This window comes from Polistes dominula, unplaced genomic scaffold (assembly GCF_049000335.1).
Source record: "Polistes dominula isolate Pdom_NZ unplaced genomic scaffold, Pdom_raw_medaka contig_77, whole genome shotgun sequence".
Lineage (NCBI taxonomy): Eukaryota > Metazoa > Arthropoda > Insecta > Hymenoptera > Vespidae > Polistes > Polistes dominula.
In genome coordinates, this window is record NW_028301152.1 from 5,644,692 (window position 1) to 5,656,715 (window position 12,024).

At 35.5% G+C, this 12,024-nt stretch overlaps 1 protein-coding gene across 3 annotated transcripts in view; it reads right to left on the bottom strand.

Annotated features, from left to right (window-relative positions):
- Positions 1 to 12,024, bottom strand: part of LOC107064324 (daughterless) — a 150,753-nt gene that overhangs the window by 96,666 nt on the left and 42,063 nt on the right. The window contains exon 1 of one of the 3 annotated variants that reach the window (XM_015316902.2): positions 1,967 to 3,155. The exons of the other annotated variants lie outside the window; for them this stretch is intronic. Within the exon in view, the coding sequence (XP_015172388.1) occupies positions 1,967 to 2,251 (285 nt within the window). The 5' untranslated portion in view covers positions 2,252 to 3,155. Of the gene's footprint in view, positions 1 to 1,966; positions 3,156 to 12,024 lie in introns of those variants that run through there. 3 annotated transcript variants of the gene reach the window in all.

Sequence of the window (12,024 nt, forward strand, 5' to 3'; positions counted from 1 at the left end):
GATTCAGTTAAATCGTAAAAACCTAAGGTTTTACCCGAAATATTTGTTTTTGAAAAAACACAAAGAAATATAATTATATATTAAAACGTATAGAGCTTATTTAGGAAATAACAAGGTAAAATAATAAATTCACAAAAAGGGAGTAGTAAAAATTTGAGATTGGAATTTAATTCGCCTTTAAAGCCTATTTTTCTGTCAACAATGTTTGTAATTATCCGTTCTTATCTCTCCCGATACTTTGAAAATCTATGTTTTGTTAGTCGTGCTGTTCTATCAGATTTAACCTACGGATAAAATTTCAATTTTATACCTTAACTATTCGCATATCGTGAATTCTTACATTGTCTAGTTAAATTATGTAATTCTAACTTTTTTAATTTAACAGATCAGTAAAGTTATTTCATAGTTTAGCCGGTTATTTCATGAATTAAAGGATTACACGTTTTGACGATAACATAAATATATATATACATATATTGATTTATTAAAATAATTGAAGGTCGTCTAAATACAAAATAACGCTATTTTCAAAAGTTCAAAATAGAACGAGATAAAACCAATAAATCATTCACGCGCGTCCTTCCATATTGACGAATGGACATTCGATTTTCCATTGTTTCAAATTTTACGTTATCTCATGCTGTCTCACGCTTACGTTGCACAACCATCGCACACGATAGTTTTCGATAAGGCGATCGCGTTAACCGTGACGCGAGTTATCGTATCGAGATCCGGATGTAGTGTGAATAAAAATAAATATTTGATAAAGTACTACGCGGGACACATTAAAACGAGTTTTGTTCGCATTTGAATTTTCTCCCCCATCCCTCCCACCACTTTTAATATTACATTTGATGATATTGAGTCCTACGCTGTCAACAATAAAAAGATATTATTCGCCAGAGAAATAATTATTTTAATTACTACTTTTATTTGACCATCTCCGTTTAAATATATCCACTCTTTCAACATTTTTTGATCTTATAATTCAAACGAATAATATATATAGGATTATTCATAAATGCATTCCAATATTTAAGAAAAGTAATTCTATATACTATTATTAGTAAAAAGAAAAACTTTACGTGAATGTTATCTTAATTTTTGAGTTATGAATGTCACTACTGTATAGTGGACTATTTAGTGCCAAATTCGTTCAACAATACCAAGAATTCTTTGAGTAGTCTTTAATTGCAAACACTATTCAATTATGTTGAATATACACAAATTTTTTAAAAACCTCCAAAAGTAAGTTAAAATTTGCGATAAAAAGTTACCATTAATTGCCAAAAAATTGTTGTACTTCATAATAGTAGCAATCGTAAATATTACGAAAAGTCAAGACAAACAAAAATATACTGTAATATGTTGACATGTTGAATGCCATGAGGGTCATCGGTGACCGACAATAAATTTGTCCCGTGGGAATCACCGATGCTACTCTATATCGTTTTAAATTTAATCTTGACAATCGACGATCATGGCCTCTACGACAAAACATGTAAAACTTGGCATACGTGTTTACGATTTATACAATGTATAATCTATTCATACAGTGAATACACATTTATATAGAAATGTTCTATTTACAAAACAAGAATATTGTGACTACAACAAATAAATAAAAATAAAGAACTGTAGAAAATGATCGAAATGCTGGGAATTAAAATTGAATAGAAAAAGAACAGAAAAAAGAATAGGGATGATAGTGACATGAGAAGTTTACTAATAATAAAAACTTCCCTGTAACGAAACGTAAAGAATACAAATTTATTTATAAATCGTTTGTAAATATAATAATAGACCAAAAAGAAAAATAGGCATCCCAAAATCACGAAAAAGTGACAGAGAGAAAGAACTGTAAGAAAAATGAAAAAGAAAGAAGCAGGTGGTTTTAAATCGCTCATCCGTCGACGATGATAGAGTTAAACCTAACAATAAGATGCGTAGGTTAGAGATGATTTACCTGAGGGCCACCACCCACGATGGATTGATAGGCTGACTGAAAGACGCTCCCCAACTGTGTGAGGCCCTCGTCCTCCATCTGGAACATTATATCGGTACCAGGGGAGCCATTGTTGTTAAGATTATTGTTGTTGCTCATTAACTTCTCCGTGTTGCCAACGTCACGCAGTATCGTATTTGACTGCATATCTTCACAGGAAGGGAGGATTGTATTATTATTACGATGGGCGATCGAGGAATCCAAAAGGATTGAAAATCGAAGAAGCCCAGTAAGATCAAGCGTCATAAAAGTGACGTCAAATCTTGAAGTTCGAATTATCACAAGTAGCGTCCACACTAATCATCATTATTGTGCGTGTTCGCGGCTTGGCGCGAAACAGAAGCCAATAGAAAATGTTCAGAAGTCACAAGTGAGAAAGAAACAAGCGCGCGAACGCGTGAAAGAGAGAGAGGGAGAGACGCTAAAGGAGGCGTCGACTTCTCCTCTCTCTCTCTTTCGTTTTCCGGCACACTACCAACCACGTCGTTGAAAACTAACGTGGGCTCGTCAGATGAGCCAACGCAGCTATCGATAATAGAAGTTTCGCTTTTTCGAATTTTTTCACTCTCCTCAAAAGAATCAAATAGAAGTGAATAAACAGATAGACAGAGATAAAGAAGGAAAACAAAAAGAAAGAAAAGATTCACGAGTTCGACATTAATCAATGCGTCGGTAAGAGTTGGAAATGTAAAATCGCGTCGTCGTAGCTCGCATGGCGTCCAACAATTTCGAGGTTACAATCTTGCACTGTAAAAAAGCCGGCTTTTTACAATTCCAAACACATTTTGTTTTCTTCGATTTCGAACATATAGCAAAGATAAATCACAACGCGCCACTTATTTTGCTTCTTTTTCTTCAAAAGTATAAATTCAAACGAGTCAAAGTGATTTCGCATAGTCTTTAAATTCAAACTGAACAAATCATATTCGTCGTCAATGTATGTTACTTATATACTCGTCTATAAGATAAACGTTATAACTATCACTGAGTTTAAGAAACATACGCGAACATATATCGATACATTGAAGAAGGAAAGAACCGTTTCTTAATCGATCCGTACGTGTACGGAAGAAGTAGAAGTAGAAGTAGCAATAGCAAGAAGTTAAGTACGCTCAAGTATTCGAGGAACAAGAACTTCCTCCAACGAACTATACGACAAGACTGACGCTGCGCTCGCGAGGGGAGCCAAGTCCGCCCTCCCTTCCCCCCTTTAACTCTACACTGCTATGCCGCTACACGTCGCGCATCTTTACCATCCCCACTATTTGCTTTCCCCACCATTCCCCATATTCACTGTCCTGTACTCGCTCCTACTTCTTCCTATCATTCTCTCTCTCTTTCGCTTGTTTTCTTTCTCACTCGTCTTTTCTCCCTTTCTCATTCTCTCTCTCTCTCTCTCTATCTCTTATGATTCTCCCCTTACGTCTCCCCTTTGGCATGCTTGGCTCGCAGGAAGCAACCCCTAGCGCGAAGGGCCACCATTTTTGCCCGCAAAGCACGATGTGTAACTACGTGCGTTTACATGTGTGTATGCGATGTGGTGAAAACAGAGAAGAGAAAGAGAGAAAAAGAGAAAGATAGAAAGAGAGAGAAGTATCGATGGGGCGCATGTAACATCGATGAGATGACGCGCTAGTGTGGGTGACTGACTCGTTCTCTCGCGTGACCGAATATCTACGTACCGTACCGAAAACATCAGCCCACTTGTTGAGTCGAAAAGAGAGCAAAAGACGAACACGCTAAAAACTAACTCGTATATGTAGATTTGTATTATTTTCATTTTCTTTCTCTCTTTATATCAATCGATTTAATCAATCGTAGATAAAACCATCCTGAATTCGATAACTTATAATGAATAGATAAGGCGATAATATTTTATACAGAATTTGGTCGAGATATAATATCCAAACATTTCAAATTAATAATCTAACCTTTAATTCGACACGTCAGCGATTAAGATTTTTTTTTCACGAATTACAAACAATCAGTATAATTAAATCTGATAGATTAGACACTAAAAGAACATTTTATATGATACGACGAACACTATAAATGTAGATTTGTTGCTAGGTTTTTTTTTTTTTATATGGAGAAACATATGAGTATTATTTATATTGCACAGAGAATAAGAGAGAAGATTGAGGAAGGTAAAGAATAAATATTTGAAAAACTACAACGAACCGACTAGATAGAAAATTTGAAACACTACTTCTACTACTATTACTACTGCTGCTGCTGCTGCTGCTTACTTTTACCGATGTTTAAATAAAAATACTCGTATTTCATCGAAGACGAAATCACAAGCTGATCACACACATGAGCGTGAGAGAGAAATCGAGAGAAAAGGAGAAAAAGGAAATGATTTTGGAAAGGCTGTCCCAAGAAAGACAAACGAGATTTCTCAGTGGCGCCAAGGGTGCCTCGTTAGTTGGAAATTCGTGAGTAATTTTAGTGTCGTACCCACGCCCCGTGCGGCCGAACGTTTATAATTACCCAACCTCACTCGACCTAATCTAACCCACTTGGCAAACGAACGAGAGTTCCAGATTTCCTTACCTAAAGTCGGAAAAAAGGTAAGTACTCGCGTATCGCGAGGTGTTCGCGATATCTTCGAAGTCGAAGGTCTTATTTCGTGAGATTGATTGAATTCACATTAAGATCTCTTTTAGTTCACAAAATTGAAGTAATAAGAGAGAAAGAGATAGAGAGAAAAAGGGAGAGTGGAAAAGAAAAAGAAAAAGGGAAGAAAAAATATAGAAAAAGTGTGAGAGAAGGAAATAAAAAAAAGGTATAGACATAGAGAGAGAAAAAACACAGAAAGAGAGAGCAGAAAAAAAATTAGTGAGAAAATAGAGAAAGAAAGAAAAGAAAAAAGGAAAAGAGGAAAAAAAGGAAGAGGGAGAAAAAGAGTAAGAGAAAATAGAGGAGGAAAGAAAGAAAGAAAGAGAGAGAAGGACTATAATCTTTCGATCCAGATCGGAAATAATTGTTAGAGAACGTGAGAGCCGGAAAGTTTCTTAGAAAGGTTTGCCCGACGAAAAGTTTCGACCTTTCGGAAGTTTGCCAAGTTAACGGAAGTTCGATTTGCTTCGATCACGGCTCGATTTTTCCTTCGCTCCAAACTCGACGGCTTATCCAAGAACGATAACGATCGTCTCGTTCACGAGGAGGATTAATCGGAGGAGAAAAGTTTTGGAAAGGCGTAATACGTTGCGAAGACGAGAGCGAGGAAACATCGATAAAGATTACGTAACGTTTAAACACGATCGATGGCAAAGCATTATACATATATAATATCAATTGAAATTTTAATTATTAAAGAGAGAAGGTGAGAGAGTGGAGGGAGAGGAGAGAAGCAGGTTAATAATTAAGACTAAAAATCTAAAGCAAATTAGTCGTACTTACGTAAAGTACTTTGCAGGCGAATATTAAAAGAGGGGAGGAAGTGGTGGAAGTAGAGGTCGAGGTGGAGATGAAGAAGGGAGCGAGGATTCTAAAACAATGTTGGAACGAGTTGACATCAATTGTGAGCGACCGTTTTATTGAACGCACTTGATCTCATTTCAATCCAACTTACGATCTCGAGAAGAACTAATGTAAGACTGAAATAATTTCTCTATAAGTAAAGCAAGTATCACATTTCCCCCATCTCTTCATCTTTTCTTTCGTGTCTTCTTTCCTTTTAAAAGACTCGGTGTGTCTCATTATTTAGCGATCAAAAACTTAAATCTGGCGATCGAATAATTAAATGAAAGTATTAGTAGTATAAAGATTTTATCGAGGGGACGTATATTTCTCAATAGTATATAACAAAGAAATCAATATAATTAATTGCCATTATTGTAATCAGTTGTTTACAACTGCTATAAGGCCATATCTTCGGAACATATGTTCAAAAAATTTCCTTGTAACTTTGTACCTGGTCATAAAATAACTATATTATAGTATTATAATATATACTAAATATTAGGATATTTATTGAGCAAAAAGGTTCGACAAGAACTATGGGTCATCGATAGATTGCCATCGGTAAATCGATAGTTTTCTTTTATAAATATTTTTGTTGTTTTTCAATGAAAATTCTAAAAATGGCAGACCTTCAAATCATTCCTGAACAGATTTTTCCCTTGAATCTTTGTCTTTTTCTCTAAACGTGCCCTCTTCTAACGCGATTTTCTATTTTTCACGTAGCCTCTTGGACTAAGCTTGCAGGATTCCGAGATCATTGACCGGTTTCTTGAGTCCTGCTTTTGGAGATGCCACTTCTGCTAAATGCTGAGCGTCGTACTTGAAAATTTGACGATGCTGGAAGGACCCAGGAGAGAATAAAGCTTGGATGCACTCGTCGGTGTTAATATTGCTGCTGTAAATCTCGAAGGGTACTCCTCACGTTACTCGAGAACCTCCAAGATCTCTGCCATACGGTTTCCATGGCTATCATCGCGAAACATCTTTCTCGCAAAAGAGAAAGAGAAAGAGAAAGAGAGAGAGAGAGAGAGAGAGAGAGAGAAGATATCAGGAAAGTTGAAATAACCTCTACGAAGGAGTAAGAGTTTGGGTAAGAGAATCGATCCTGGAAAATTCCAGCTTCAATTCTTTCCACGATCCATTTGTCAGGTACATACTAATATTTATGAATCATATTTTTCAGCTATTGCTCTAATAAGTTCCCGTGAACATTTCTTTTCTTTTCATTGATTTAAGATACATCATTATGGTCTTGCATCATTACTATATTGCTACGTTAATCTCCCTCTAAAAAAATTATGTTATTTTTGTTCATTTTTTTGTTGTATAATATCGTGTTTTATGTGAAATTCAAAATGCATCTATTTATTTACTTAACATTTTAATTAATTATTGGTAAATAGTTTGAAAAATAAATGTTCAGTAAATATGAATATTTTATTTCATAAAAAACATTAAATATCAGGATTAAATCGTATTTTATCGTTACGATATTATTTATACCAATATTTTATTATAAAATTACTTGAAATACTGATTTAAAATACTAACTTTGATAAAGCCACACCAAACCGATTAAAAATTCAATTCAGATTGAAATAGTCGCTTAAAAAATAAATTCCATTAATCAAATAAGAAACGTTAAAAGAAGAGAGAGAGAGAGAGAGAGAGAGAGAGAAATAAACTAAATTCGTATTCCTTGATTCAGGATAGAAAAGGATTTCTCAAGAGGCAGCTGGACTATCAAAGTAAAACGAAACAAAAGAAAAAAAGAAAAAAAAAGGAAAAAAGGTCGGATCATCTCGAAGTATTAATCGAAAAGTGGGCCACTTGGGCGCTGGCGCATCGCTCTAACACAAGAAGACGAGTTCTCTCGTTTTGCGTTCGCGACGCCGCTGCGGGCGTTTGAAATGAAAGGTGGGACAAAAGTGTGAGGAGACGTAGAGGAGAGAAAGAGGAAAGAAGAGAAGAGAAGAGACGACGTAACATTACTCGAAGACGTTTCATCATTGGACGTGCAACAAATAATTAGGTAACCTCGTCGAGCCAACTGTGTAAACCGTGACTCCTCCACGCGATCGACCATACTCTTTCTACACCTTGTCCGCTCGTGTAAAGACGTCCGAGTTTATGAAGGAGAACAAGGAAGAAGAAAAAGAGAAAAATACGATGATGATGATGATGAAGAAGAAGAAGAAGAAGAAGCAGTAGAAGAGACTCAAGTAGGAACGGTCAGAGAGTGGAAAGAAAAGGTGAAGAGTCGTCGACCCGGACGACCCTTCTTCTTCTTCTTCTTTTTTCTTTTTTTTTTCTTTACCATCGTTGTCGTCGTCGTTGTCGTCGTCGTCGTACGCGACCCCCGTTCAGATAAAACCCCCCCAAAAAAAATAAAATAAAAGAAAAATAATAAGATCGTGGGTTATAAGTTAGATGCTTCTCGTCTCGAGTCTTCTCGAAGACTGAACAAAAACGGAACGCAGCGTGTCTCGTGCCATTACCAGCAACTGTCTCCCAGCTGGGAGGCTTAAGCAACTCTACGATTAATATGAATTACTCATTTGGTGATAAGAAAATAACCATGTAATTATTACGCAAATTATATAATAGAAAAATAGAAATATTGGAGAGAGAGAGAGAGAGAGAGAGAGAGAGAGAGAGAGAGAGAGGAAATAGAGAAATGTGAATAGATCGATTCGATCATCCCCTCGAGATAAGGTAGGGCAAAGTCACTGTTTGAGGGCCCATTCCTACATACAATATCCAAAGATATCATTGGTGGTAACTCGAATGAACAGAGAATTCGATAATCCGCTTCTAATTTCTAAAACAAAGAGAGATCGCACACGAGCCAAATGAGAGAAAGAGGGACTATGAAAGGGGTAGTAAAAGTGCGTAACAGAACCAAAGTATATATGCGCGCGCATACACAGATATTCCATTTTCCCTCTCTCTCTCTCTCTTTCTTCCCCCTTTCATCCCTACTCTCCCTTTCTCACTAATTCTCATCGCGTATATACGTGTTTGTATGTGATAGAGAAGGGAGAGATATTCTCGTTGAGGTGAACTCGAGATCCCAAGTTTGGTGGGTTTTAGAGGGGACGGCAAAGAAGAGCTGAAATTGGGAGCGGGGGCAGGGTTTTACCCTGGAACACATTAACTGCAGGGCGACGGGGTATATAGGGGTGGACTAGGGGCCACTCCACTGGCGTAAGTAAGCCGAATGGAAAACGGAATTGCTCGAGAGCGACCAATGGAAACGGCTTAATCTGCTCTTTCCTGTGGAAGCGTCCTTAAGTATCACCTTGTGCCCTACGTAGGAACGTCTCGAGTACTTCCTCTGAAGATTAACAAACGCAACCGATAAATGAAACCGAAATTGTTGCGTTATTTACAAATAACTCGTGAGAAACATCCGGATTCTTCATTTCTTAATAATAATATTATACATGAAATAATAAATAATGAATAGAGAAATGATTCGAAGAATGCATCTCAATTTCTATTAATTTTATCAATATTTATGTTAGTAAAATAAATGATTAATTTTGTTAAGTATAAATAATAATTTATCAGTATTTATAATATGGTTTTGTCAGGTTTACATATCGATACAGGTTACATATACTGATATTTTATTACAAATACTAACCATCCATTTTAAACGACTGATAGTCATTGTATTGGCCACTATATATACTTGGCCACTTATTACATTAAATATTGACATTTTATTATAAATACTAGCAATTTATTCGAAATACTAACCCAATACATAATAAGCCTTAATAAAATAATGAATAAGAAGAAACAAGGTGACAATATATATAGAACGTAACAAAATGACACAGATTACAAATGATAGAACGATAAATAAGATGAAGAACGAACCGGGAAGTTTCATCGAAGAAATCACGACCCGTGGATCTCTCGATGAGTTTAAACCGTACAATATATCCTTCCTAATGAATTCCTTTTAATTTGTCCGACATAGAAAGAAAAAAGATAGAAGATAGAAGATAAAGCAGAGAGAGAGAGAGAGAAGGATGGTGGAGAAGGGAGAGTTAGATTGTAAACGTCCGTCGTCGTTGTCGTCGTCGTCGTTGTAAGAGCACTGATATTAATCCTGATTAGCCTTAATCGAGGCTACTATAGCGGTGTATTTCCTCCTTCGATCGATTCAACCAAATATAGATCGGTCTAACGAATCTCGATCTCTTGAGAAATGATCTCTCATACATACTTATATGCTACTTACGAATATATATAATATATATTTGTGTGTGTGTGTGTGCAGGCGCGCGCGCGCGCGACAATAATAATTTCTTTTTCTTTTCCTCGCAAAGCGATCCTCCCTATGTTAGTGAACATAACAAAGAGGGAACCTCGAAAGCCAGGCTCGCATATGTGTGCCTATGAGACGAGTGTCCTAAAAAGGATACGAAAGGCGAGTACCATATAGGTAAATACGAATGACCGAGAGTAAAAGAGAAAAAGAAAGAAAGAGAAATAAAGAGAGGAAAACAGACAATCTCGTTTGTTCAGATCGATCTTTTTTTTTCTCTTCCTACCGTATCCCATTCCTGTCGAAAGTATCGAGTCTTATCGATCGTTCTGCTCGACGGACGACGATTTTCACGAAGGAAAAATTTCTTCTCTCCTACTTTTCTATCGATCCGCTTTACCGCTATTATACGACCATTCTAGAACTAACTTTTTGCTCTCTTAAAAAAAAAAGAGAGAAAGAAAGAAAAAGAGAGAAAAAGAAAAAGAAAGAATTAGGAAAATGAACTTTTATGAAAGCACAATTCGCCCTCGTTCCAAGAGGTCAAGAATCTTTAGTCGAGAGTCCGTTTTGAGCTCTCGCGAAATACTCTTCAACCTAGGTAAGGCAAATTTTTCCTCGAAATTTGAACATTTCTCTTAGTTTACGTAAAAACTTCAATCAAGAAAAAATTTAAACGTCTGCAATACGTCGGTTGGTTGAATTTAGCGATTCGATAGATTTGTTATTAGTGGGACAAAAAATTACACGAATGTGAGCTACTACTAGCTCCATTCTCATTTTTATTGAATTTATCATCACTCTTTGTTATCTTTATCAAGCTCGTCTTAAATAAAATACCTAATGTTACCCCTATGGTTATATTTATTTTCAATGACGAAAGAAAATAAATGAAGGATCATAAAGAAACGATAGGTATAGAGAATAAAAAGTAAGTGTTTGGGAGAAATTCGTTGGTAAAAGATCCGTCGATATCCACGCCAATGGGTCAGGTCATAGCGTGGGGTGACGGGAGTGCTAGTAGCGTAGTTAGGGGTGGTTCGATAGGGATGCTTTAGGGTGAGATTTAGTACCAACCTCCGCCGCTTAGTCTACTCATCCCATGTATAGTGTGTGCCTAGTGTATGTCCCGAGAGCCGAACTATAGTCGATACTCACGAGAGGATATCGCTATAAAATGTTATGTCAAAGTCTTACCACTCGTCGCTGTGCACACCCTCCCTCACTTTCCTACCATACTTTAATCTCATAACTTTCGATACATATTCGTCAAGTCGATAAGAGCAATATCGATCGTACTGTGCTTATTGTTGTTCAAATAATTTAATCGTCAACATTTCAAATTCGTTTACATTGTGTATTAAGTAATACCTTATGTAAGTAATTAAATTTACATACCATGGAATATTTTACTGAAGTACATTTAAACACTACTACAAAGTGTTTAAAGTTACATTTATTCCTTTATAACCCAATGTGACTACGAAATCGTATAACAATATATCAATATTTTAGTTGCCTATATAATTTATTTCCCCCAATGTGGCGTATACATTTTGTTATGTAATTTTCTTTTGATAACAAATTGGATTATTTCAATTATAGCTTGAAATATTCGAATAAATCCAATTTCTGTTTTTAAATTCGTGTTTCATTGTTAATTAATATTTAAAATTGTACATGATCAGAAAAAAAAGTTAAGCTATAAAGATTTAACTTACAATAATACTCAATTTATGCATGTGAAATTGCCATGATTCTCAGATAATGTGTACAGATTTATTGAAAACAAAATTTGCCACTAACAAATATTGTAAACATAAACAAAGAATATTCTGTCGGCCTGATATCAAATTTTAAATAGATCGAAAATGATATTAATTATAAATTTTGAAAATATATTATTCTTTTGTATGAAAAAAAAATAATTATATACTGAAATACGATGATATGATATAATTTTGTAAAACTGAACAAAATAATTTTAGATTTTCATATTCATATTCTACTAAGAACGTATCATTGAAATAAATTATTTTACTAATCTATTAAAAGATAATACTGTGCAAGAATAAAATTAAGAAAAAAAAAAACCTTTTAGTAATGAACTCTTAAAAGGAAAGAAAATTCATATAGACCATAGAGTTCTGATTATATCGTTGATCTATCCCGATTCAACCCCACTCGCTATTATCTCGTATGGCTGTACTTAGGATACATTACCCGGATACGTAGGTACTCTGGCCCCGAAATTTCGATTAGTACAAGA